The sequence below is a fragment of the Theropithecus gelada genome, chromosome 15 (genome assembly GCF_003255815.1).
Source record: "Theropithecus gelada isolate Dixy chromosome 15, Tgel_1.0, whole genome shotgun sequence".
In the NCBI taxonomy this organism is placed as follows: Eukaryota; Metazoa; Chordata; class Mammalia; order Primates; family Cercopithecidae; genus Theropithecus; species Theropithecus gelada.
In genome coordinates this window covers 2,422,672-2,449,025 of record NC_037683.1, presented here as the reverse complement: position 1 = coordinate 2,449,025, position 26,354 = coordinate 2,422,672, and the positions used below count along the sequence as shown (strand labels likewise).

Below are 26,354 nucleotides of genomic sequence, written 5' to 3'. Positions count from 1 at the left end.
AAGGGCTGCGGAGAGAGGGGCTCAGGGCAGGGAGACCGGGGAAGCTGGGCAGAGCATCAATGGCACAGGGACCTGTGTCAGGGCCACAATGCAAACCCTGCAGCCTGGATACCGTGGGGACAGTGGACGCTCACAGCACACCCGTGACGTGAAAGACTGGGTAGCTGTTGAAACTGTGGCAGAGGAGGATGTACCAAGTGGGAAAATTCTCACCACAGGCTGCTGGGTGCAAACAGCAGGTCACAGAGCAGTGTGTACACGGGCACCAGCTTCTTGTGCGCGCGCGCACACACACACACACTGGGCTCAACAACAGACACGCAAAGACCAGAGAAAGGATGCCAAGTGTCCGCGCTGGCCCATGTGAGGGATGGCTCAGCCTCGAGGCATTCTCCTCACTCAGTGACCTCGCCTGTGCCCGCGGGCACGGAGTTACCGCCCCACCTCTGCTCTGAGCTCTGGGGACACACACCAGTCTCAAAGCCCCCCAACACAGAACACATCCAAACCCCTCCCTCAGCTAAGCCCCGCCCCTGGGTGTGCACCCGCCTCACTGCCTGTATCACAAGGCCTCTCAACTCCTTCCTCCCGGCTCCGGCAGCCCCGGCAGCCCAACCCTCAACACGGTCGCCAGTTTTAGCTCCTCAAACAACCTGAAACAAATGAGTTCGTTCTATGCCATGCTGTCCCACTGAACCATTCCTTTATGTGATTATTTAAAATCACTTTTAAATAGTGTTTTCCTCTGAAATCGCCACATGTTAACAGTGTTTATCCACTTTAGGTGTGCTAACTGGCTCCAGGCTGGAATCAGCTGTGGGCCCTCCTACCACATGAAACACAAAGCTCACTCTTACTCCAAGGGAAGGTGCCTTCATCCCCTCCCCCAGTTCTGGGACAATCACTCTAGCTCAGATATGGTTATCCAAATTAGGTCTTCGTGATGAAAATTCATTTTCCAAAAAACGCTTTTTAAACAACTCTTTTTCTAGAGTTGTTTAGCCTTTAAGCAGCTCTATAAACTTTTTCACTAGAATCAAATTAATTATTCCCCAAAGTTAATGAAGCAAACAAATACTCTTCTTTGAAGACTTCACAATATTTGAAATGCAAGAGGATCTCACTCTTTATGTCTATCAGACCATAAACAGCACATCTAAACCGTCAATTCAACTTTCTAATCTTTAGATCATTTCTTAAACAGTGTAACACATGGTGGAAAAGAGAAGAGAAAAACACCTGTTCCATAAACAATGTTAGAATTAGGTACACATCCTTGAAGGAATTTCCTGCTAGTATCATTCCCGGCCTCTGCAGAGGGGACCGAGTGGCCAGAAGGGCAGTGGCAGAAAGAAAACCTTTCATAAGCTACTACAGATTGCTTATGTTAAAAAAGGTAACTTCAATTAATATTTTAAAGTAACACAAATAGGGACACAAGATGGTGAACTGATTCTGAAAGCAGACAGACAGACTTACAGGTATTCAGGTTCTTCAGGGTGCAGGTAGTGCCTGTGACAGCCGTCCGCCGGCAGCTGCGCGGGGGGCTGCAGGTCAGCCGAGGTCCCTGCAGCAGGGCTGCCTAGGAAACTGCGTTTGGTCGCATTGGAGATAGGTACAGGAGGCCGGCTGCTTTTCTGGTGTAACACTGTTTTAGCTGCAGAAATAGTGTTTTTGCATCGTTACTTACAACACTAACTGAAAGCACAGAAAAATCCTGCAGCTTTTATAAGCACCAACTCAACCTTTTCTTGAAACCAAACTTCTGCCAAAAAAAAAAAAACAAACAAAAAACTGGTTTCAAGTTTAACAAATGCATTCTACAATAATAAGTACTGTAAATATTGTACAAAAATAAATACTAAAATTAAAAGACACAACACACATGAGAAGAAGAAGAACTGAGAGGAAACGTAAGCCCAGCTGATGGGCTCTGTCTTGGTCATCGTTTAGCACCCGCACAAAAGTCCTCCACTCCACTGGTGAGCTGCTTCCAAAACCACATGCCACCTTCACTAATCCTGGTGCTAGACAAGACGCCACCACCCAGGCTCCTGGGAGAAGGCTTGGGGCTCAGCTCCAGAGAGCCACCCAGTCAGCAAGGGGCCGAGGCAGGGTCTGAAGGGCACTTATCTAGGCCCAGCACGTGGGCAGCTGCTCTGGCGGGTCCCTTCAGCCCAGCCCCTGGGGGTCAGGTGAGGTGCTGAGCCTGGCTTGGGCACCATTCCCTTTCTTGGCCCATGCCTGCTCACCCACCTCTCTCCCAAACGGTCAGCCCCAAACAGTGACTCTGTCTCTAAGGCTGCTTCCCAGAGAACTAACCTATGGGAGGTGGTGCCAAGAGCAGCTCAAGAAGGCAAGAGGTGGGGCCATATGGTGGGGACCAGTGGTGGGGACCAGTGGGAGGGCACCCACTAGGTGATGTGTTGTGAACATGGAGGCAGGAAGTGTAAGGACGAGGGGGTGGCGGCTGCACTGAGCTCTGCAGATGCTCTAGGGAAAAGACAAAGAAGGCTGAGAGGCAGCAATGTGACCAAAAGCCAAGGGCACTGAGCTGTGCTCTCTGGCAGCCAGGGGCCGGGACCAGAAATGAATGGCTGCCAGGGAAGCTAAACCCCCAACCCAAGAAGGCTGCAAGGCCAAGGTGAGACCCTAGATGGGAAGGAAAGAGACTATGACTCGTGGCATACAAACTTCTAGGCCTGTAGAACCTCAGATTCTCAGATTACCTAAAATTCTCTGAGCCTACAGAAGAGGGCTCCCCTCCCTGTTAAGGGCCAGCATCCCTGCTGGCCCCATATTTAGATGATACAGAGGCATCTCTCTCAAGATGACATGTGCTCCCCGAGGCACGTATAATCAAATTGTCAAAGACAAAAAGAATTCTGAAAGCAGCAAGAGAAAAGTGATTCATCACATACATGGGAACCTCATTAGACTATCAGTAGATTTCTCAGCAGAAACCTTCAGGCCAGAAAGAAATGGGATGATATATTCAAAATGCTGAAAGGAAGGGAAAAAAAACCCTTCCTTTCAGATGGGTGTTCAGATATAATGTTCCAAGAACATTATATCTGGCGAAGCAACACTTCAGAAACACGGGAAAAAAAACATTCCCAGACAAACAAAAGTTGAGGGAGTTCATCACCACTGCACCTGCCTTCCAAGAATGACTAAAAGGAATTCTTCATACTGAATCAAGAGAACACTAAATAGCAACACAAAAGCATAAAAAATATGAAACTTACTGGTCAAGGGACATACACAGACACAAACATAATACTGTATTACCCTAACAGTGGTAGATACATCACTTTTAATTCCATTATAAAAGTTAAAAGAGGCCAGGCACAGTGGCCCATGCCTGTAATCCCAACACTTTGGGAGGCTGAGGTGGGAAGAGCACTTGAGCTCAGGAGTTCCAGACTAGCCTGGGCAAGACAGCAAGACCTCATCTCTACTAAAAAAAAAAAAAAAAAAAAAAGTAGCTAGGCGTGGTGGCACAAGTCTGTAGTCCCAGCTACTTGGGAGGCTGAGGTGGGAGGATTGCTTGAGCCCAGGAGTCTGAGGTTACAGTGAGCAATGATCAAGCCACTGTACTTCAGTCCAGCCTGGGCAACAGAGTAAGACCTTGTCCTAAAGAAGAAAAAAAGGTAAAAGACAAAAATATTTAAAATAACAATAAATTGGCCGGGCATGGTGGCTCACACCTGTAACACCAGTACTTTGGGAGGCTGAAGCAGGTGGATCACCTGAGTTCGGGAGTTCAAGACCAGCCTGACCACATGGTGAAACCCTATGTCTACTGAAAATACAAAAATTAGCCGGGCGTGGTGGCAGATACCTGTAGTCCCAGCTACTGAGGAGGCTGAGGCAGGAGAATCACTTGAACCTGGAGGCGGAGGTTGCAGTGAGCTGAGATTGTGCCCCTGCATTCCAGCCTGGGTGACAGTGAGAATCTGTCATTCATAAATAAATAAATAAATAACAAGTTATGTTAACGATTACATAAATAGCTGTGAATGGTGGCATTAACTGCATACTATGTAGAAGGGGGAGGTAAAAGCTGAGAGGTCTAGCATATAAGTGAAGGTGAGTTGCCATCATAAAACAGACAACTGTATTTTATGTAAGTCCCAGGTAATGACTACGGAAGTTACACAAAAGGAAAAGAGAAGGGAAAACAAAGACCATTAACATAAAAACAACAACAAAACACAAATGAAGACAGCAAGAGACAAAGACATGCAAAAGAACTGTTAGATAGACAAAACAGTTAACAAAATGGAAAAAGGAAATCCTTTCCTATCAATAATTACTTTGAATAAAAACGGATTCAACTCACTAATCAAAAGATAGAGAGCAGCTAAATGATTCAACAGTATACTGCCTACAGGAAACTCACTTTTGAGTGAAGAACACATACAGGCTGAAAGTGACGGGATGAAAAGATATTCCATGTGTAAGAATGGTAACCCAAAGAAAGCAGGAATGGCTATACTTATCTCAGACACAACAGACTTTAAGTCAAAAACTGTCTCGAGACAAAAAAGTCATTACGTCATGACAAAGGGTCAATTCAACAGAAAGCTGTAACAACTGTAAGTATCTGTGTACCCACATCAGACCCAAATATATAAAGCAATACTGACAGATCTCAAAGGAGAAACAGAAATACAGTAATAGCAGAAGGCTTCAATACCCCACTTTAAATAATGGATGGAATACCCAGACAGGAAATTTAACAGTGACAAAAACAAAGAACAGAAGGCTTACACAGCGCTCCAGACTAAACGACCTCACAGAGACATACACACTTTTCACCCAACGGCAGCAGAAGACGTATTTTTCTCAAGCACACGTGGCCCGTTCTCCAGCACAGATCACATGTTAGGTCATAAAACCAGTCATAAAAAATTTAAGAAGATCAAAATCATGTCACGTATCTTTTCCAACCACAACGGAATGAACCTAAAATTAATTACAGCAAGAAGGCCGGGCGCAGGGGCTCACACCTATAATCCCAGCACTTTGGGAGGCTGAGGCGGGCAGATCACTGGAGGTCAGGAGTTCAAGACCAGCTTGGCCAACACGTTGAAAACGCTGTCTTGGCCGGGCACGGTGGCTCATGCCTGTAATCCCAGCACTTCGGGAGGCTGAAGTGAGAGGACTGCTTGAGGCCAGGAGTTCAAGACAAATCTGGCCAACATAGTGAGATTCCATCTCTCTTTTTTTAATTGTTTAAAAAAAGGAATTCTGTAGCAATCAACACCTCCATTAACAAAGAAGCAGGACTTTAAATAACAACCTAACTTCATACCTCAAGGACTAGGAAAGGAAGAACAAAGTAAGCTCAAAGTCAGCAGAAGGAAGGAAATAATAAAGACCAGAGCAGAAACAGATCAAATAGAGAAAAACAATAGAAAAAAATCAACAAAACTAGGTTGGTGAAGATAAAATCGACTAATGAAGAAAAAGAAGACTCAAAATCAGAAATAAAAAAGGAGATATTATAATAGATGCCTCAGAAATAAAAATGATCACAAGGGCCTATTACAAACACTTATATGCCAACAAACTGAATAATGCAGAAGTAGTGGATAACTCTCTAGAAATATACAATCTATGAAGACTGAACAAAGGAGATCTAAAGCCCAAACAGATAGTAATAAACAAAGAGATCGGAGCAAGATCTAAAGCCCAAACAGATAGTAATAAATAGATTGAAGCAATAATCACAAACCTCCCAACAAAGAAAAAGCCCAGGACCAGATGGCTTCACTACGGAATTCTACCAATTCTTCTTAAATCCTTCCAAAAAAGAGAAAACGCTTTGAAACTCATGTTATGAAGACAGCATCACCCTGATACCAAAGGCAGACACAGACACCAGAAGGAAAGAAAACTACAGGCCAATATCTCTGATTAGCACAGATGTAAAAATCCTCAATAAGATACTAACAAACCAAATTCAACATTACATCAAAAAGAGGATACACCATGATTAAGTGGAATTCTTCCCTGGAATGCCAGGTTGGCTCAACACAGGCAAATCAACGCAGAACACACCAACAGAATTACAGATAAAAACCACAAGATCATCTCAATGGTATGCAGAAAAAGCATCTGACGAAGTTCAACATCTACTCATGATTTAAAAGAAACAACTCTACACGAAACGGTTAGAGAAGGAGCTTACCTCCTCACAATAAAAACCACTTATGAAAAGCCCACAGTCAGTACCATAATAAATGGGGGAAAACTGAAAGGTTTTCCTCTAAGATCTGGAACAAGACAAGCATGCCCACTCTTACCTCTTCTGTCCAACACAGTACTGGGAATTCTAGTCAGATAAATTAGTCAAAATAAATAAATAAATAAGAAAGAAAAAAGGAAATCCAAATTGGAAAGGAAGAAATAAAATTGTTTCACTGCAGATCCAAGGTCCTATACACAGAAAACTCTAAAGGCTCCATAAAATAAGTGTTAGAGCTAATCAACAAATTCAGTCAAGTTGCAGGATACAAAATCAACATTAAAAAAAAAATGTAGCATTTCTATACACTAACAATTGACTATCTAAAAAAGAAATCAAGAAAACAATCCAATTTTTAATAGTATCAAAAAGAATAAATACTTAGGAATCAATATAACCAATGACTAAAAGATCTCTACACTGAAAACAATAAAACACTGATGAAAGAAACTGAAGACAACAAAATTAGTATAAGGATATCCCATATTCATGGATTGAAGTGATATTGTCAAAATGTCCATACTACCAAAAATGATCTACAAATTCACTGCAATCCCTATCAAAATCCCAATGGCATTTTCCACCAAAACAGAAAAACAAACCTAAAATCTGTATGGAACCACAAAAGACCCAAAATAGCCACAGTAATCTTGAGAAAGAACAACAAAGGTAAAAACATCACACTTCCTGATTTCAAATTATACTACGAAGCTATAGTAAAACAGTATCATACTGGCATAAAAACAGACACAAGCCAAAGAAACAGAATTGAGATATATGGTTAACTAATCTTTGACAAAGGTGCCAAAAATACACCATGGGGAAAGGACAGTAGTACCTTCAATAAATGTTGTTGGGAAAACTGGATAACCAGATGTAGAAGAATGAAACTGGACCTTTATTTCACACCATATACAAAAATCAACTCAAAATGGACTGAAGACTTAAACTAAGAGTAATTAATTTAATTAAGACCTCAAACTGTAAAACTCTAGAGAAACAAGCTCCTTGACAGTAGCCTTGGCAATTATTTGATTATCACACCAACAGCACAACTAATGAAAACAAAAATAAACCACAGGAACGACACCAAATGAAAAAGGTTCTGCAAAGCAAAGGAAACAAACAAAACGAAATGGCAGCCCACAGACTGAGAAACTATTTACAAACAGTATGGCTGATAAGGGGTTAGCATCCAAAATACATAAGTAACTCAACTCAACAGCAAAAATACAAATAACCCAAATAAAAAACAGGCTAAGGTCTTAAATAGGCATTTTTTCCAAAGAAGACATACAGGTGGCCGATAGGTATGTGAAGAGCTGCTCAACATGACCAACCATCAAGGAATGCAAATCAAAACCACAATAAGGCATCACTCACGCCTGTCAGGATGGCTATTATCAAAAAGACAGGAGATGAGTATTGAGGAGAATGTGGAGAAAAAGTGAACCTTTGTATACTGTTGGTGGGAACACAAATTGGCATAGCCATTCTGAAAAACATATGGAGGTTACTCAAAAAACTGAAAATAGAATTACCATATGATCCAGCAATCCCTCTTCTGGGTATATATCCAGGAAATGAAATCAATGTCGCTAAGAGTTATCCGCACTCCCATGTTTACTGCAGCACGACTCATGATTGCCCAGATACATAATCAATCCGTTTGTCAACAGATGAATAAAGAAATTGTGCTATACAGAGACATACAATGGAATATTACTCAACCTCAAAAAAGAAGGAAGTCTTGTCATTTGAGACAACACAAATGGACCTGGAAGATACTATGTACAGTAAATAAGCCAGACACAGAAAGAAAAATACTGCTTGATCACAAGTGTATGTGGAATCTAAAAAGTAGAACTTAAGCAGAGAAGTGTTTGCCAGGGGCTGGAGGGTGAGGGGAATAAGGAGATGATGGTCAAAGGGTACCAGGTTTCCATTTTTAAGGTGAGTAAGGCAGCATGGGAATATAGTTAGCAATACTGTGTTGTATACTTGAAATCTGCTGAGAGATTGTAAGTGGTCTCACCACATACAAAGGTAACTATGTGAGGAGATGGACGTTAACTAGCTTGACTGTGGTAACCAGTTCACTATGTATACGTGTATCAAAACATCATGCTGTACACCTTAAATATATACACTTTTAATCTTCAATAGGACCTGTTCCCATCTCCCCTCCCGGTCACCAGGCCTATAACCAGGGTGATATCCAACAAAGCCCTTGCCTGGGAGAAAAGGGCCACATACCCACCCACCCTGTGGAGTTGCAGGGTGTAGCCAGCCAGTTTCAGCAGCCAGGGGAGGCTGAGAGGTGCTGGACTCAGGGCCTCTGTCAAGGGAGCGGGTTGAGGAAGAATGTGTCCATTTGGGAGGACCCCTGAGCACAGGATTTGGCAGGAACGGAGTGATGATGGCCCTTACCAAGTAAGGGAGAAGTACCGTAACTGCCACGGGACAGCAGAGGAGGGGCCAGGACCCCCCGCACCTCCCAACACACACACACACAGCAGAAGCATGGGGAGCGTGCCCGTCAGAAAGGTACCCACAGCAGCACCAGGCAGCCCTGTGGTCGCCCCTTTCAGTACACCAGGGCTGTCTGAAGCAACGATTGGATTGGTGGGGAAGCAATCACCGTGGCAAGAGGGAGACAGAGTTCCAAAGTGAGAGGCTTCACGGAGGTATCAGAAACCAGGTGGCCGCAGTGACTATGGTGAATGGCAAGGCTGAAGGGGCAGCCATGGGGCCTGGTCAGCAGAGTCACAGAATTGAGAACTGTTTCACTAGGCACAAAATGCAGAGCCAACAAGGGCACTGGTGTGCTTATCCCATGAGAAGAAACCAAGAAAGGATGACTGGATGCTAAGGGCCGCTGCACCCCCACTGGAATTCAGTATGCCATGCTGGACGGATCCAAATTACACCCTAGTGGCATAAAAATTATTTTGATGGCCGGGCGCGGTGGCTCACGCCTGTAATCCCAGCACTTTGGGAGGCCAGGGTGGGCATATCACCTGAGGTCAGGAGTTCTAGCCAGCCTGGCCAACATGGCGAAACCCTGTCTCTACTACAAAATGCAAAAATTAGCCAGGCGTGGTGGTGTACACCTGTAATCCCAGCTACTCAGCAGGCTGAGGCAGGAGAATCACTTGAACCCAGGAGGTGGAGGTTGCAGAGAGCTGAGATCATGCCACTTCTCTCCAGCCTGGGTGACAAAGCAAGACCCTGTCTAAAAAAGAAAAATAAAAAAATTATTTTGACATTTGCTATCCAACAGACTCAAAAAACAGCTTTTTCAGAGCTTCTCTTATTTAACCAGGGGCAGAAACTTCGGAAGGAGAGGTGCCAAAATCCCCTCTGGGGCAGACTTCCTGCCCAAAAGCACCCAGAGAAGCCCATGTGCATCTACAGACACACGTCACCACGTCCCTTTACCCATTCCGCAGCCACACATTGCCACGTACCTTCTACCCTGTTCTACAGAGACACACGTCACCACGTACCTTTACCCATTCCACAGCCACATCGCCACATACCTTCTACCCTGTTCTACAGACACACGTCACCATGTACCTTCTACCCTGTTCTACAGACACACGTCACCATGTACCGTCTACCCTGTTCTACAGACACACATCACCACACACTTTCTACTGGTTCTACAGACACACATCATCACGCACTTTCTACCCCGTTCTACAGACACACATCAACATGCACTTTCTACCCGTTCTACAGCCACACATCAACCCGCACCTTCTACCCATTCTACAGACACACATTCTATAGACACACATCAAGCACTTTCTGCCCGTTCCACAGACACACGTCATCACACACTTTCTACCATTCTGTAGCCACACGTCACCACGTACCTTCTCCCCTGTTCTACAGACACACGTCACCACGCAGTTTCTACCCATTCTGCAGAGACATGTCACCGCACACTTTATAGCCGTTCTGCAGACACACATCATCACACACTTTATAGCCGTTCTGCAGACACACATCATCACACACTTTCTACCCGTTCTGCAGACACACATCGCCACACACTTTCTACTCGGTTCGGCTCCCTTCAGTTGTGCTACCCTACGAACCTATCTGCCTTTCCTGAGGAAACTGATTTGTCCTTCCCATACAAGCTGCTTCTCTCCCTGCCTCTCCCTGCTGATGCAGGGTGTATGAGTCCCTATTTCTAGTTATTCAGCAATTCACTGCTTCTGTGCCCGCCACATGCATATGAATAGCTGTGAGACTGTTTGTGTCTGTATTTCCTCCCAACAATGCCGTCTCTGGGACCAGCAACACTCAGGTGAGCATGCATGGCAATGGTTCCCCAGTCATTCCCAGAGGGACCACCAGCTACGTTCACAGATGAGTGTGCACTGGGAAAGGGAGAGGACATCACACCCCACGGCCTTACAGGTATCAGGGAAGGGAGAACACGCCACAGGAGTCTCTGGCAAGTCAGGTGGGAGAGCACGACGCAAGATTCTGGGACTCTAGAGCCACAGAGAATCACATGACATTAACAACAGCCCCTGATGTGCACAGGGCACTGCACGCCTGCTGGCAGTGTGTTCAGAACTGCCCATCACAAGCTGGGTTCTGCCACTCACTCCAGGGCATAAGGCCGAGTGCACCAGTAAGATGGGGTTGTGCCTTGGGACCGAGCCTGCACGAGCCGCCACCAGGGCACCAGCAGCCCACCAAACTCCTCTCTACAGCCACACAAGGGCCCCTGACGACCACAGATGGAAAAGGGGAAAGCCTGGGTACGGTTAACAGTGGGTCAACTGGGAATGCAGACAAACTCTGCCATCAGCCACTCTCAGGCCAGGACAACAGGCGCACACATGAAACAGCTAGAGGTAGGCAGGTATGGAGACTAAGAGCACAGACTACCACCTGCCAAGACCAGTGCTGACTCCTAATATGGCACCGTCCTTGAGAAGACCAGCCAATCACTTGACAGCAAGGTAACTACAATAGACCCCTTGCAGCCTGGAAGGGCCAGCAATTCACTTTTCCAAGAGCAGACCTGCATTCTGCATCTGAGTGTTGGTTTCTCCTGGCCATAGGGCTTCAGCAGGCACCACTACCCAACAGCTGGCGGTAGGACCCACTGCACAGGGCCCCACGTAATACTGTATCAGACCAGAGACACTCCCCAGCCTCGGAGGTACAGAGCAGGCCCAGGACTACTAGACGCCCCCTCCCCGGCTATGTCTCATCCCAGAGTGAACTGGAGCTACAGCTGCTTCCTAGCATTCCTGACTCCTCATTCCTAAGGACCAGCAGGCAAGAAGAGGAGCCCCGCAGGAAGAACAGGGCTCCAGCCACGACTCACGATGGGGTCCGATGGGACGAGGCCTTTCCCACAAGGCAGAACGAGTGAAACTGCTCTGTAAGCAGCAGGAAAAACAAGACTTCCTTCTTAAGCTGGACACTATCATGAAAAAGGTGAAGAAAGGCAGGAGGAAGGTGGCTGGCAAGATCAAACAGCTCAATCTGCAGCTCCCAACGAGACCAACACAGAAGACGAGTGATTTCTCCATTTCCAGCTGAGGTACCCGGCTCATTTCACTGGGGCTGATTAGACAGTAGGTGCAGCCCACCGAGGGCAAAGCCGAAGCAGGGTGGGGAATCACTTCACCCAGGAAGCACAGTGGGTCGGGGAACTCCCTCCTCCAGCCAAGGGAAGCCGTGAGGAACGGTGCATTCTGGTCCAAATACTATGCTTTTCCCACAGTCTTCGCAACCCGCAGACCAGGAGATTCCCTCAGGTGCCTACACTACCAGGGCCGTGGGTTTCCAGCACAAAACTGGGCGGCCATTCGGGCAGACACCGAGCTAGCTGCAGGAGTTTTTTTCATACCCCAGTGGCACCTGGAAAGTCAGCGAGGCAGAACTGTTCACTCCCCTGGAAAGGGGGCTGAAGCCAGGGAGCCAAGTGGTCTAGCTCAGTGGATCCCACCCCCACAGAGCCCAGCAAGCTAAGATCCACTGGCTTGAAATTCTCACTGCCAGCACAGCAGTCTGAAGTCTACCCGGGGTGCTCGAGCTTGGTGGGAGGAGGGACGTCCACCATTACTGAGGATTGAGTAGGTGGTTTTTCCCCCACAGTGTAAACAAAGCCTCCAGGAAGTTCTAACTGGATGGAGCCCTCCACATCTCGGCAAAGCCGCTATAGCCAGACTGTCTCTCTAGATTCCTCCTCTCTGAGCAGGGCATCTCTGAAAGAAAGGCAGCAGCCCCAGTCAGGGGCTTATACATAAAACTCCCATCTCCCTGGGACAGAGCACCTGGGGGAAGAGGCGGCTATGGGTGCCGCCTCAGCAGACTTAAACATCACTGCCTGCTGGCTCTGAAGAGAGCAGTAGATCTCCCAGCACAGCACTCGGGCTCTGCTAAGGGACAGACTGCCTCAAGTAGGTCCCTGATCCCCGTGCCTCTTGACTAGGAGACACCTCCCATCGGGGGTCAACAGACACCTCATACAGGAGAGCTCCGGCTGACACCTGGAGGGTACCCTTCTGGGACGAAGCTTCCAGAGGGAGGAACAGGCAGCAATCTTTGCTGTTCTGCAGCCTCTGCTGGTGATACCCAGGAAAACAGGGTCTGGAGTGGACCTCCAGCAAACTGCAGCAGACCTGCAGCAAAGGGACCTGACTTTTAGAAGGAAAACTAACAAACGGAAAGGAATAGCATCAACATCAACAAAAAGGACGTCCACACAAAAACCCCATCCGAAGGTCACCATCAAAAACCAAAGACAGATAAATCCACGAAGATGAGAAATAACCAGTGCAAAAAGGTTGAAAATTCCAAAAACCAGAATGCCTCTTCTCCTCCAAAGGATCACAACTCCTTGCCAGCAAGGGAACAAAGCTGGACAAAGAATGTGTTTGACAAATTGACAGAAGTAGGCTTCAGAAGGTGGGTTATAACAAACTCCTCTGAGCTAAAGAAGCATGTTCTAACTTAATGCAAGGAAGGTAAGGACCTTGAAATAAAGTTAGAGGGATTGCTAACTAGAATAACCGGTTTAGAGAAGAACATAAATGACCTGATGGAGCTGAAAAACACAGCACGGGAACTTCATGTAGCATACACAAGTATCAATAGCCGAATCGATCAAGCAGAAGAAAGGATAGATTGAAGATCAACTTAATGAAATAAGGCATGAAGACAAGATTAGAGAAAAAAGAATGAAAAGGAACAAACAAAGCCTCCAAGAAATATGGGACTATGTGAAAAGACCAAACCTACATTTGACTGATGTACCTGAAAGTGATGGGGAGAATGGAACCAAGTTGGAAAACAAACTTCAGAATATTATCCAGGAGAATTTCCCCAACCTAGCAAGACAGGCCAACGTTCAAATTCAGGAAATACAGAGACCACCACAAAGATACTCCTCGAGAAGAGCAACCCCAAAACACATAATCGTCAGATTCACCAAGGTTGAAATGAAGGAAAGAACGTTAAGGGCAGCCAGACAGAAAGGTCGGGTTACCCACAAAGGGACACCCATCAGACAAACAGCAGATCTCTCTGCAGATACCCTAAAAGACAGAAGAGCGTGAGGGCCAATATTCAACATACTTAAAGAACATAGGCTGGGTGCGGTGGCTCAAGCCTGTAATCCCAGCACTTTGGGAGGCCGAGACGGGTGGATCACGAGGTCGGGAGATCGAGACCATCCTGGCTAACACGGTGAAACCCCGTCTCTACTAAAAAAATACAAAAAACTAGCCGGGCGAGGTGGCGGGCGCCTGTAGTCCCAGCTACTCGGGAGGCTGAGGCAGGAGAATGGCGTGAACCCGGGAGGCGGAGCTTGCAGTGAGCTGAGATCCAGCCACTGCACTCCAGCCTGGGCGACAGAGCAAGACTCCGTCTCAAAAAAAAAAAAAAAAAAAAAGAGAACATAATTTTCAACTCAGAATTTCATATCCAGCCAAACTAAGCTTCATAAGCGAAGGAGAAATAAAATCCTTTACAGAGAAGCAAATACTGAGAGATTTTGTCACCTCCAGGCCTTACAAGAGCTCCTAAAGGAAGCACTAAACATGGAAAGGAAAAACCGGTACCAGCCACTGCAAAAACATCCCAAACTGTAAAGACCATCGACACTATCTATGAATAAACTGCATCAACTAACAGGCAAAATAACCAGCTAGCATCATAATGACAGGATTGAATTCACACATAACAATATTAACCTTAAATGTAAATGGGCTAAATGCCCCAATTAAAAGACACAGACTGGGCTGGGCGTGGTGGCTCACACCTGTAATCCCAGCACCTTGGGAGGCTGTGGCAGGTGAATCACCTGAGGTTGGGAGTTCAAGACCAGCCTGACCAACATGGAGAAACCCCATCTCTACTAAAAATACAAAATTAGCCAGGCATGGTGGCACATGCCTGTAATCCCAGCTACTTGGGAGGCTGAGGCAGGAGAATCACTTGAACCCAGGAGGCGGACGCTGCAGTGAGCCAAGACCACGCCATTGCACTCCAGCCTGGGAAACAAGAGCAAAACTCCATCTCAAAAAAATAAATAAATAAAAAGACAGATTGCAAATTGGGTAAAGAGTCAAGACCCATCAGTATGCTGTATTCCGGAGATCCATCTCATGTACAAAGATACAAAAAAACTCAAAATAAAGGGATGAAGGAATATTTACCAAGCAAATGGAAAGCAAAACAAAGGCAAGAGGTGCAATCCTAGTCTCTGATAAAACAGACTTTAAACCAACTAAGATCAAAAAAGATGAAGAAGGGTATTACATAATGGTAAAGGAATCAATGCAACAAGAAGAGTTAACTATCCTAAATATATATGCACCCAATACAGGAGCACCCAGATTCATAAAGCAAGTTCTTAGAGACCTAGAAAGAGACTTAGACTGCCACACAATAATAGTGGGAGACTTTAACACCCCACTGTCAATACTAGACAAATCAACAAGACAGAAAATTAACAACGATATTCAGGACTTGAACTCAGTTCTGGACCAAGCAGATCTAATAGACATCTACAGAACTCTCCACCCCAAATCAACAGAATATACATTCTTCTCAGCACCACATAGCACTTATTCTAAAATTGACCACGTAATTGGAAGTAAAACACTCCTCAGCAAATGCCAAAGAACGGAAATCATAATGAACAGTCTCTCAGACCACGGTGCAATCAAATTAGAACTCAGGATGAAGAAACTCACTCAAAACCGCACAACTACATGGAAATCGAACAACCTGCTTCTGAATGACTACTGAGTAAATAACTAAATTAAGGCAGAAACAAAGAAGTTCTTTGAAACAAATGAGAACAAAGAGATAACGTACCAGAATCTCTGGGACACAGCTAAAGCAGTGTTTAGAGGGAAATTTATAGCACTAAATGCCCATATCAGAAAGCTGGAAAGATCTGAAATCGACACCCAAACATCACAATTGAAAGAACTAGAGAAGCGAGAGCAAAGAAACTCTTTGCTAGCAAAGCTAGCAGAAGACAAGAAATAACTAGGATCAGAGCAGAACTGAAGGAGATAGAGACATGAAAAACCCTTAAAAAATGCAATGAATCCAGGAGCTGGTTTTTTGAATTAACAAACTAGACTGCTAGCCACACTAATGAAGAAGAAAAGAGAGAAGAGTCAAATAGACACAAAAAAAAAATAATAAAGGGATATCACCATTGATCCCACAGAAATACAAACTACCATCAGAGAATACTACAAACACCTCAGTGCAAATAAACTAGAAAATCTAGAAAAAACGGATAAATTCCTGGACACATATACCCTCCCAAGACTAAACCAGAAAAAGTCAAATCCCTGAAAAGACCAATAACAAGTTCTGAAATTAAGGCAGTAATTAATAGCCTACCAACCGAAAAAAGCCCAGGAACAGACGGATTCACAGCCGAATTCTACCAGAGGTACAAAGAGGAGCTGGTACCATTCCTTCTGAAACTATTCCAAACGACAGAAAAAGAGGAAATCCTTCCTAACTCATTTTATGAGGCCAGCATCATCCTGATGCCAAACCCCGGCAGAGACACAACAACAAAAAAGAAAATTTCAGGCCAATATCTCTGATGAACATCGATGCAAAAATCCTCAATAAAATAACTGGCAAACCGAATCCAGCAGCACATCAGAAATCTTATCCACCACGATCAAGTTGGCTTCATCCCTGATGCAGGGCTGGTTCAACATACACAAATCAATAAATGTAATCCATCACATAAACAGAGCCAATGACAAAAACCACATGATTATCTGAATAGATGAAGAAAAGGTCTTCAATAAAATTCAACACCACTTCATGCTAAAAACTCTCAATAAACTAGGTATTGATGGAACGTATCTCAAAATAGTAAGAACTATTTATGACGAACCCAGAGCCAACATCATACTGAATGGGCAAAAGCTGGAAGTATTCCCTTTGAAAACTGGTACCAGACAAGGAATGCCCTCTCTCACCACTCCTATTCAACACAGTATTGGAAGTTCTGGCCAGGGCAATCAGGCAAGAGAAAGAAATAAAGGGTATTCAGATAGGAAGAGAGGAAGTCAAGCCTCTGTTTGTAGATGACATGATCGTATATTTAGAAAACCCCATCATCTCAACCCAAAATCTCCTTAAGCTGATAAGCAACTTCAGCAAGTCTCAGGATACAAAAATCAATGTGCAAAAATCACAAGCATTCCTATACACCAATAACAGATGAACAGAGAGCCAAATCATGAGTGAACTCCCATTCGCAACTGCTACAAAGACAATAAAATACCTAGGAATACAACTTACAAGGGATGTGAAGGACCTATCAAGAACTACAAACCACTGCTCAAGGAAATAAGAGAGGACACAAACAAATGGAAAAACATTCCATGGTCATGGATAGAAAGAACCAATATTGTGAAAATGTCTATGCTGCCCAAAGTAATTTACAGATTCAATGCTATCCCCATCAAGCTACCATTGACTTTCTTCACAGAATTAGAAAAAACTACTTTAAATGTCATATGGAACCAAAAGAGAGCCCTCATAGCCAAGACAATCCTAAGGAAAAAGAACAAAGCTGGAGGCATCACGCTACCTGACTTCAAACTATACTACAAGGCTACAGTAACCAAAACAGCATGGTACTGGTACCAAAACAGATATATAGACCAATGTAACAGAACAGAGGCCTCAGAAATAATGCCACACATCTACAACCATCTGATCTTTGACAAATCTGACAAAAACAAGCAACGGGGAAAGGATTCCTTATTTAATAAATGGTGTTGGGAAAACTGGCTAGCCATATGCAGAAAACTGATACTGGATCCCTTCCTTACAGCTTATACAAAAATTAAGTCAAGATGGATTAAAAACTTAATTAAACATAAGACCTAAAACCATAAAAAACCTAGAAGAAAACCTAGGCAATACCATTCAGGACACAGGCATGGGCAAAGACCTCAAGACTAAAACATCAAAAACAATGGCAACAAAAGCCAAAATTGACAAATGAATCTAATTAAACTAAAGAGCTTCTGCACAGCAAAAGAAACTATCATCAGAGTGAACAGGCAACCTACAGAATGGGAGAAAATTTTTGCAGTCTATCCATCTGACAAAGGGCTAATATCCAGAATCTACAAGGAACTTAAAACAAATCTACAAAAACAAACAAACAAACAAACAACCCCATCAAAAAGTGGGCAAAGGATCTGAATAGACACTTCTCAAAAGAAGACGTTTATGCGGCCAACGAACATAGGAAAAAAGTTCATCATCACTGGTCATTAGAGAAATGAAAATCAAAACCACAATGAGATACCATCTCATGCCAGTTAGAAAGGCGATATTAAAAAGTCAGGAAACAACAGATGCTGGTGAGGCTGTGGAGAAATAGGAACACTTTTACACTGTTGGTGGGAGTGTAAATTAGTTCAACCATTGTGGAAGACACTGTGGCGATTCCTCAAGGATCTAGAAACTGAAATACCATTCGACCCAGCAATCTCATTACTGGGTATATACCCAAAGGATTATAAATCATCCTACTATAAAGACACACGCACACGTATGTTTACTGCAGCACTATTCATAATGGCAAAGACTTGGAACCAACCTAAATGCCCATCTGGATAACGAAAATGTGGCACATACACACCATGGAATACTATGCAGCCACAAAAAAAAGGATGAGTTCATGTCCTTTGCAGGGACATGGATGAAGCTGGAAACCATCATTCTCAGCAAACTAACACAGGAACAGACAACCAAACACCGCATGTTCTCACTCATAAGTGGGAGTTGAACAATGAGAACACATGGACACAGGGAGGGGAACATCACACACCGTGGCCTGTCAAGGGGTGGCGGGGGCTAGGAGAGGGAGAGCATTAGGAAAAATACCTAATGTACATGGGTTGATGGGTGCAGCAAACCACCATGGCACGTGTATACCTAGGCAACCAACCTGCAGGTTCCACACAAGTATCCCAGAACAGGGGAGGGGAAGAGGGGAAGAGGGGAAGAGAGGAGGGGGAAGGGAGGGGAGGCGGAGGAGGGGAGGAGTGAAGGGAAGCCAGAGAGCATGGAGCAGTGGAGACGGTGCGGCAGTCATGAAGGCATCAAACGAGGAAAGCCTATTCTACCTTAAATTCAAGAAGGATAGAAACTAATCTGAAAACAGGAGTTAGCAATAGCCTTGACTTAGGGCTAAACTCAAAGAAAATGAAGGAAGCAAGTTTAACAGCACTACAGTGTTTCCTGCTATAAGATGGAATTGTTACGGCAGAAGAAGAGTTGGGAAGGAAAGTTAGTCCAGGGATGAAAAATTAGTTCAAGGTCACCCATGAGGAAATGAGATGACTTAAAAACATTCTAACAGCAAGGTAACCCAGTTCTAAGCTTTTTGCCATTACTCTTTCTTATTGTAAAATAGCACGCGCGCGCACACACACACACACACACACAGAGAGAGAGAGAGAGAGACAGAAACTGCATAAAACATACATAGAGCTTAACAAATAATTATAAAGCAAACTCCAGGTAACCACCACTTGGGTCCAGAAGAAAGTCACCAGTCTGCCAAGAGCACCCAACATGCCCAATTAACCACTGCTTTTTACCCCCCTACACACACACACGCACACACACACGTGCACGTGCACGCACACACACGCACCTACACACCCCCTGGAAAACACAGTGGAGCTCTGCCTGCTCTCCAGCCTGTCCATGTGATTCTGTGCCTTCATTATCAGGAGAATCTTCCTTGCAGCTGCTCGTGGCTGTGGCTCACACATGCCCAGTGCTGTATAGCATCTTGTGGCATGGACATAGAACAATGCACCCCTCTGACTGCAGAGGCACATTTGGGAGCTTCTTTTTAGCTATCATGAGCAGAGCTGCTCTGAGCATCCTTTCCCTGTGTCCTGACACACAAGTACCAAGTTTCCCTGGGGATACACCAGAGGAATTGGCTTGCTGAGCCAAAGGGCAGACAACCCACAGGACTGGGTAACACACTCAACAGCTTCAGAGGCTGCTCCAAGTAACACTCTTGCCAGCAGTGGTGAAAGGTGCACTCTCAGACACTATCCCATACCTGGTCCCGTTCTACCATTTTGCCACAAATAGATCGGGAGGATATATACACACACAGATGCTCCTCAGCTTACAGTGTGGTAATGACCCAATAAACCCATCGTAAAACGAAAATATCGGTGAGTAGAAAACACACTGAATACACTTAACCTAGCAAACATCACGGCTTAGCCTAGGCGCCTTCAGTGTGCTCAGAACACTGACATTAGCCTACAGCAAGGAGAAATCTAACACACAGCCTGTTTTAGAATAAAGTGCTGAATATCTCGTGTAATTTACTGAATGCTGTACTGACAGTGAAAAACAAAATGCTCGTAGGACACGGGAAGCACGGTTTCCACTGAACACGCATCGCTTTTGGACCACTGTGAAGCTGAAAAATCTTAAGCATTATAAGCTGCAGGCCGTCTGGGTGTCATCTTTAATTTGCATATCCTTGATGATTGATGCTAAGCAGCGTTTCATAAATCAGTTAGGCACATGGGGTCCCACTCTCATCAAGTGTTTGTTCTTTTGCCTTTTTTTTCTGTTGGTTCTTCTTTTTTTTTTTTTTTTTTTTTTTGAGACGGAGTCTCGCTCTGTAGCCCAGGCTGGAGTGCAGTGGCCGGATCTCAGCTCACTGCAAGCTCCGCCTCCCGGGTTCACGCCATTCTCCGGCCTCAGCCTCCTGAGTAGCTGGGACTACAGGCGCCCGCCACCTCGCCCGGCTAGTTTTTTGTATTTCTTAGTAGAGACGGGGTTTCACCGTGTTAGCCAGGATGGTCTTGATCTCCTGACCTCGTGATCCGCCCGTCTCGGCCTCCCAAAGTGCTGGGATTACAGGCTTGAGCCACCGCGCCCGGCCTGTTCTTCTTTTTTCTTATTGCTATGAATGAGCTCTTTATATATTCTGGATCCTAGCTCTTTACTACATGCACTGCAAGTACCTTTTCCCCCTCTATGGTTATTAATAGTTGGGTTTTTTTTTTTAATTATCTTTATCATCTTTCAAGGAAAAGAAGGTCCAAACTTTAACGTGGCTGAATTTGCAATCTTTTCCTTTGTGGCTAATACTTTCATATTCTTTGTAAGAAATAATTTCTTAATCCAAGGTTATAAAGATATTCTTCTATACTATCTTCTTAAAACTTTCCAGATTGTCAAGCCTGGCAGATTATTTTCATCTGTAGTAAACAGATTTTTTTTTCAGTTTGTTCATTCTGGCGGTGAGAACAGCCATCCTGGAACTTTTAGAGTTGTGCAATTTTTAGAGCTGTGATTCGTAACTGAGTAGTTCATCAAAATCACTTAGAAAGTCTTTCCCCAAACTCTCACGCCCATCCCTGGGATTCTGACTGCACAGGGCAAGGCAAGGCCCAGGGCTGTGCAGCTGTACAGAGCCCTTCCAAGAACTCTGCTGTGCGAGAAACAAGGACCCACTGGAGAGCACTTTCGGATACTCTATCTGGGCTCGCAAGGAAGCCGCTGCCAACCTGAGGAATGTCTGTCACTCACCGTCTTTCAGCTCCTGAACATCCCTGGGCTGAACAAAATCTGGCTTGACATTCTCAAACCACCAAAAGAGCTCCGCAATAAAAACCATAACATTCGGCTAAAAGACAAAAACAAAAAACCAAAGTATGGTAAGTAGTTATCCACACACGGTTTTAAAACTGCATGCCAAGTAATTCGTTATTACCTTCAACACTAAGGGCGCATACAGCATATCTTCCAAGGTGAGATAAAAACATTTATTAAGATATTCATTGGAGAATTCTCTCAGAAGCCGAATATTATACAGACTGTCAGCCATCGACGTTACCTCCTTTAAGCATATATCTAATAGACGAAAAGAAAATCACAATTTATTATAAAGGTATTCTGCTTCAAAAGAGAGAGAGAGAGAGAGAGGAAGAAGCATTCTGAACTGAAAACCATTTTATATAAAGGTAGTAATGAAGGTAATGACATTGAGAAATGTAGGGAGTACAGGATGTATAACAAATAATACTAAGTATAAAAAGAAAACAAGACAAGTCCAGGAACCTCTCAAGTCTGAATTTGACGGTGAACATCCAGAAAGCATAATAGAAAGCGCCCAGATCTCAAGAGTGGGCGTCCAAAACAAACTGCAACAATCACCTTTCGGTTTACAGCAGAGCCCTGCTGCATGTAGCCAGTAAATGTTGAGCCAAGTTTCTTCCACCCATCAAAACCCTCTGTTTCCGTGTTTGTAAGGGGCAGGGGGAAGGGAAATGAATAAAATGTAAAGCATCAGGCTCATCCACGCCCACTCAGTGGTAACACAGGAATGTGACTAATCACAAAGATCAAGGACGATGCATAGCCCGAGTCTCCTTCCAGGAAGAGGTGGAGACTGGTGGCTGTAAGCATCTGCAGGGCAACTTTCCACTGCACACGACTTTGCAGACCCTCCATGGAGGAAGCGCCAGTACGGGCAACAAGTCACAGGACCAAAGAGAACGCCCCTCCCCAGTCTCGGCACCCTGGTGTGGACTCGGGTGGCCCTCCGATAAAGAGCCCTGCGGAGAGCAGGGTGCAGCTCAGGACTCCCTGGGAAGTGACTTGACTTTATTTTGCTTGTAAATATATACATAGTGAAAAAAAAAATTTTTTCAGAAATAACTTTTTACATAAATTTTATTTCTAAGGAAAAAACCATTTTCAAGGCTTTAGAAGTGTGCACAAACTGGACCCACAGCATCCAGAGTCATTCATGAATTCTGTCCTCCTCGGCCACCTAAGCAGATTCATTCTCAAAAGAGACCTTTAAAGCTGAGGAACTGCGCACACTTACACCGCTAAGGATGTTTCCTTTGCCACGGTTCTGACCATCAAATGTTAACGTCTTATGGGCTTCAGATCTTTTCTTTTAGAAAAAAAACAGCCGACATCATCTCCATCTCCAAAGGGAACCACTCTCCGAACGCTGCCGCGAACCCTTCCCACTCCTCCTGAGTATTCTACACTGTCTGCATCCACAAGTAACACAGTGTTGTCTCAGCCTTGAGAAACTTACATTAATGGTATCAAGCTATGCCTTATTTTAGCAGCCAGTTTTTCCCCCAAAACTCATGATGTTTGCAAACAGATCTATATTGACATGCGGAGATTTCCGTCACTCATCTTGACCGCTATGTGATCCTCCATGATTTCTCACCATTATGACACATGCTGCCATCACAGTGTTTGCGTGTGCTGTCTATGCGTGTACAGACGGGTGTTGCCCAGGCACACTCCAAGAGGGTACTCACTGGGCCACGAGCTAGGCACGCCCTCCTGCGTCACCTCGCAGCGCCCTTCTGCGTGGTTGTGCCTAGCTCCAGTCCCATCAGCGGCACTCCATAGCTTGTCCCTTCCCACCTGCACCTCAGAATGACCGACCTGTCCATGTCTGCCAGGTGGAGGGCGTGAGCACCTCCTTCTCAAAGAGCATGCCTCTGACGACTGGTGTGTTTTACTTCTTCATGGTTACTGGCCATGAAGGGTCCTCTCCTGTGGGCCCTGTCCATATTGGCCTTGGGTTGTGCATCTTTTTCTTACCGATTCTGGAATCCTTTCTGGATTGTGATTATGAAAGGACTGGGTGACAGTCCTTCATCAGGCCACATGTGCTGCAAATATTTTCAATGGGTACAGTTTATCATTTCATTTTGTTTATGATGTGCTTTTGTCACAGGAAAGTTTTACATTTTAATATGGTTGCATTTAACAATCTTTTCTATTTGTGCTTTTTATAATTTCGGCAATCCATCTCTACACGAATATCATAAAAGTATTTTCCTTTATCTTCTCAAAATTCTTAAATTTTACTTCTCAGGTTCGCATCTTTACTCCAAGGAAGGGGTGTTTCTGGCTCGGGTGGGGTGGGGTTTTACGGCACTTTCCCACAGAGACGTCAATGCCGCCATGTGCTTGGCCAGCCAGGGTGGCTCCCCTCAGTGAGGCCACCTCAAAGGCACCAGATTCCCTGCAAAGCATCTCTTTTCTCGGTTCTACTTGTGGTTCATTCATCTGGTCCACGTGACTGTCCCGGAACCAAAACCACACTGTTTTTGGTAATGTCAAGTTAAGCAAAACTTGGTATTTTTAGGGCACATACCCCCGCACATTCTTATTCTACAAAACTACTCAGCTAAAATCTGGGACAATTTAAGCAACAAAATAAAAATGAAAGTAATGAATTATGACCTACTGAATAAAATAAGATCCATGATGCCATCCGGATATAAACAAATACATGAATAAAGAAGCAAACAAGCGGGGCAAATGCTGACAAGACGGGAAGACGCACTGAGGCTGGAAGCCATCCGCAGGTGGAGACCAGCAGGTGAGAATCTGATGAGAAACATGATATTCATAGTCCAAAGCCTCTCCCCACAAATTACTAATGCATTCTAAAGCAAAAACAGCAAGCTTAGAAGCGGGGAAGGCCAGCACATGCCACCTGCACCAAGGGGTGAAGCTAGAGTCACCAACACGGAGATGTCCCAGTACTATGCCCCTGAGGTGACACGCTGGGAGGACACACCGCAAGGAAACTCCAGACAAACACACCAAGGGCCACTACTCACAACCTTACTCTTCGAAAACATCAAGAGTCAAGAGAGGTAAAGGCTGGAAACGACTCCAGATGAAGGGAAACTATGAGGGGACGCTGGGCCAAGCAGGTGCTCCTGGGTAGCTGAGCGAGTCTGGACCAGGCTGGGGATCTGTGTGCCAACGTTAGCTTTCCCAACTTTTGCTGTGTTACTCTCAAATGGTGGAGAGAGACAAAGAATAACACAATCCAAGAGAATTTCTGCATTGCCTTGTTAATATCTGTGAAGACAAAAGTATTCACTGGACTGGCAACAAGTTTTCAGAACAACCTGGAGAAAACACAAGTTTTAATATGGACTGGGGATCTAAGAACACTTGTTTCAGTCTTCTCCCAAGAGAAATACGAAAGCGTATGGATTTTCCTCGCCTCTTTTCTGCTGCACTCACTCCCAAGTGCCTCCCAGTTCTCACATGACAAGAGAATGCTCATACGGAGTGGGCACTGAAGTGCAGGGCAGGGGTACAGGGCAGCCCTGGCTACGGCTCCCGCTACCTGCCCCCTGCCAGGCTTGGAGAACCCGCTGTCAGGACACAAAGGCACCGCTGCTCCTGGGCCTTCACTGGAACTGCACCTGCCACGGGTGGGGTCAAAAGTCTATGAGGTCCCATCACGTCCCTACAAGGCCCAGAGCCACCATCAGAAGGGGGCGGTGACTGCCCACAAGTCACTGCCACAGAAATGTGTTCAATTTGTTCTAACATTTTACATAGGATTTTCAATCTATACGAACATAGAAAGCCAGCCTAGAATCTCCTCTCATAGTCTACTTGGTGTCAGGGAATAATCCCCCGCTTTCGGGCCACTCCATCTTTTCCTATTATCTAGGACAGGGGACATAACACAGGAGCTGACAATTCCTTGAGAGTCTGGGAAATGCCCCAGGAAGAAGCTGGTCCCTGTGGATGCATTTGTTGACTCCTGAGTCCGTTTTCTTTGTAGTTATAGGTCTATTTAGACTGCCCACCACTTTTGGCTTCAAAGAAGATTGCCCATTTTGTCTAACATTTCAAACACATATGGCACACAAATATTCTCAGTATTTTTATTTTAGTAGCTGCTATACATGTATTCTTGATCAATCTTTCCAGATTATCTATTTTGTTAATTCTTTAAAACAATAAGCTTTTAGTTTTACATATTCTCTAGAACTTTGGAATTTTTTCTACTTTATTCACTTTTTGCTGTTAAATTTGCCAAAACTTTTTTTTTTTTTTTTTTTTTTTTTGAGAGCAGGTCTCACTCTGTCATCTGGAGTGCAGTGGCACAATCACAGCTCATTGTGGCCTCAGCCTCCTGAGCTCAAGTGATCCTCCTGTCTCAGCCTCCTGAGTATCTGGGACTACAGGTGCACGTCACCAGGCCAAGCTAACTTTTTAATTTTTGGGCTCTCATTATGTTGCCCAGGCTGGTCTTGAACTCACTGCCTCAGCCTCCCAAAGTGCTAGAATTACAGGCATGAGCTACCACATCGAGCAAATCTGCCAATTTTTTTTTAACTTTTATTTTAGGTTTGGGAGGGTACATATGAAGGCTTGTTACATAGGTAACCTCACGTCACAGGGGTTTGTTGTACAAATTATTTCATCACCCACGAATTAAGTCCAGTACCCAACAGTTATCTTTTCTGCTCCTCTCCCTCCTCCCACCCTCCACCCTCAAGGAGATCCCAGTGTCTTGTGTTTCCTTCTTTGTGTTCTTAAGTTCTTATCATTTAGCTCCCATTGTTTTTACTGAGACAGAGCCTCACTCTGTCACCCAGGCTGGAGTACAGTGGCATGATCTCAGCTCACTGCAACCTCCACCTCCCGGGTTCAAGCAATTTTCCTGCCTCAGCTTCCCGAGTGGCTGAGACTACACGTGTGCATC

At 44.9% G+C, this 26,354-nt stretch overlaps 1 protein-coding gene across 3 annotated transcripts in view; it reads right to left on the bottom strand.

Annotated features, from left to right (window-relative positions):
- Window positions 1-26,354, bottom strand: part of CAMSAP1 (calmodulin regulated spectrin associated protein 1) — a 97,347-nt gene that overhangs the window by 17,734 nt on the left and 53,259 nt on the right. For all 3 annotated transcript variants that reach the window (XM_025359975.1, XM_025359976.1, XM_025359977.1), the window contains 3 exons: window positions 21,564-21,703; window positions 21,380-21,476; window positions 1,480-1,657 (listed from right to left, as the gene is read on the bottom strand). In XM_025359975.1, coding sequence (XP_025215760.1) covers window positions 1,480-1,657; window positions 21,380-21,476; window positions 21,564-21,703 — 415 coding nt within the window. The remainder of the gene's footprint in view (window positions 1-1,479; window positions 1,658-21,379; window positions 21,477-21,563; window positions 21,704-26,354) is intronic.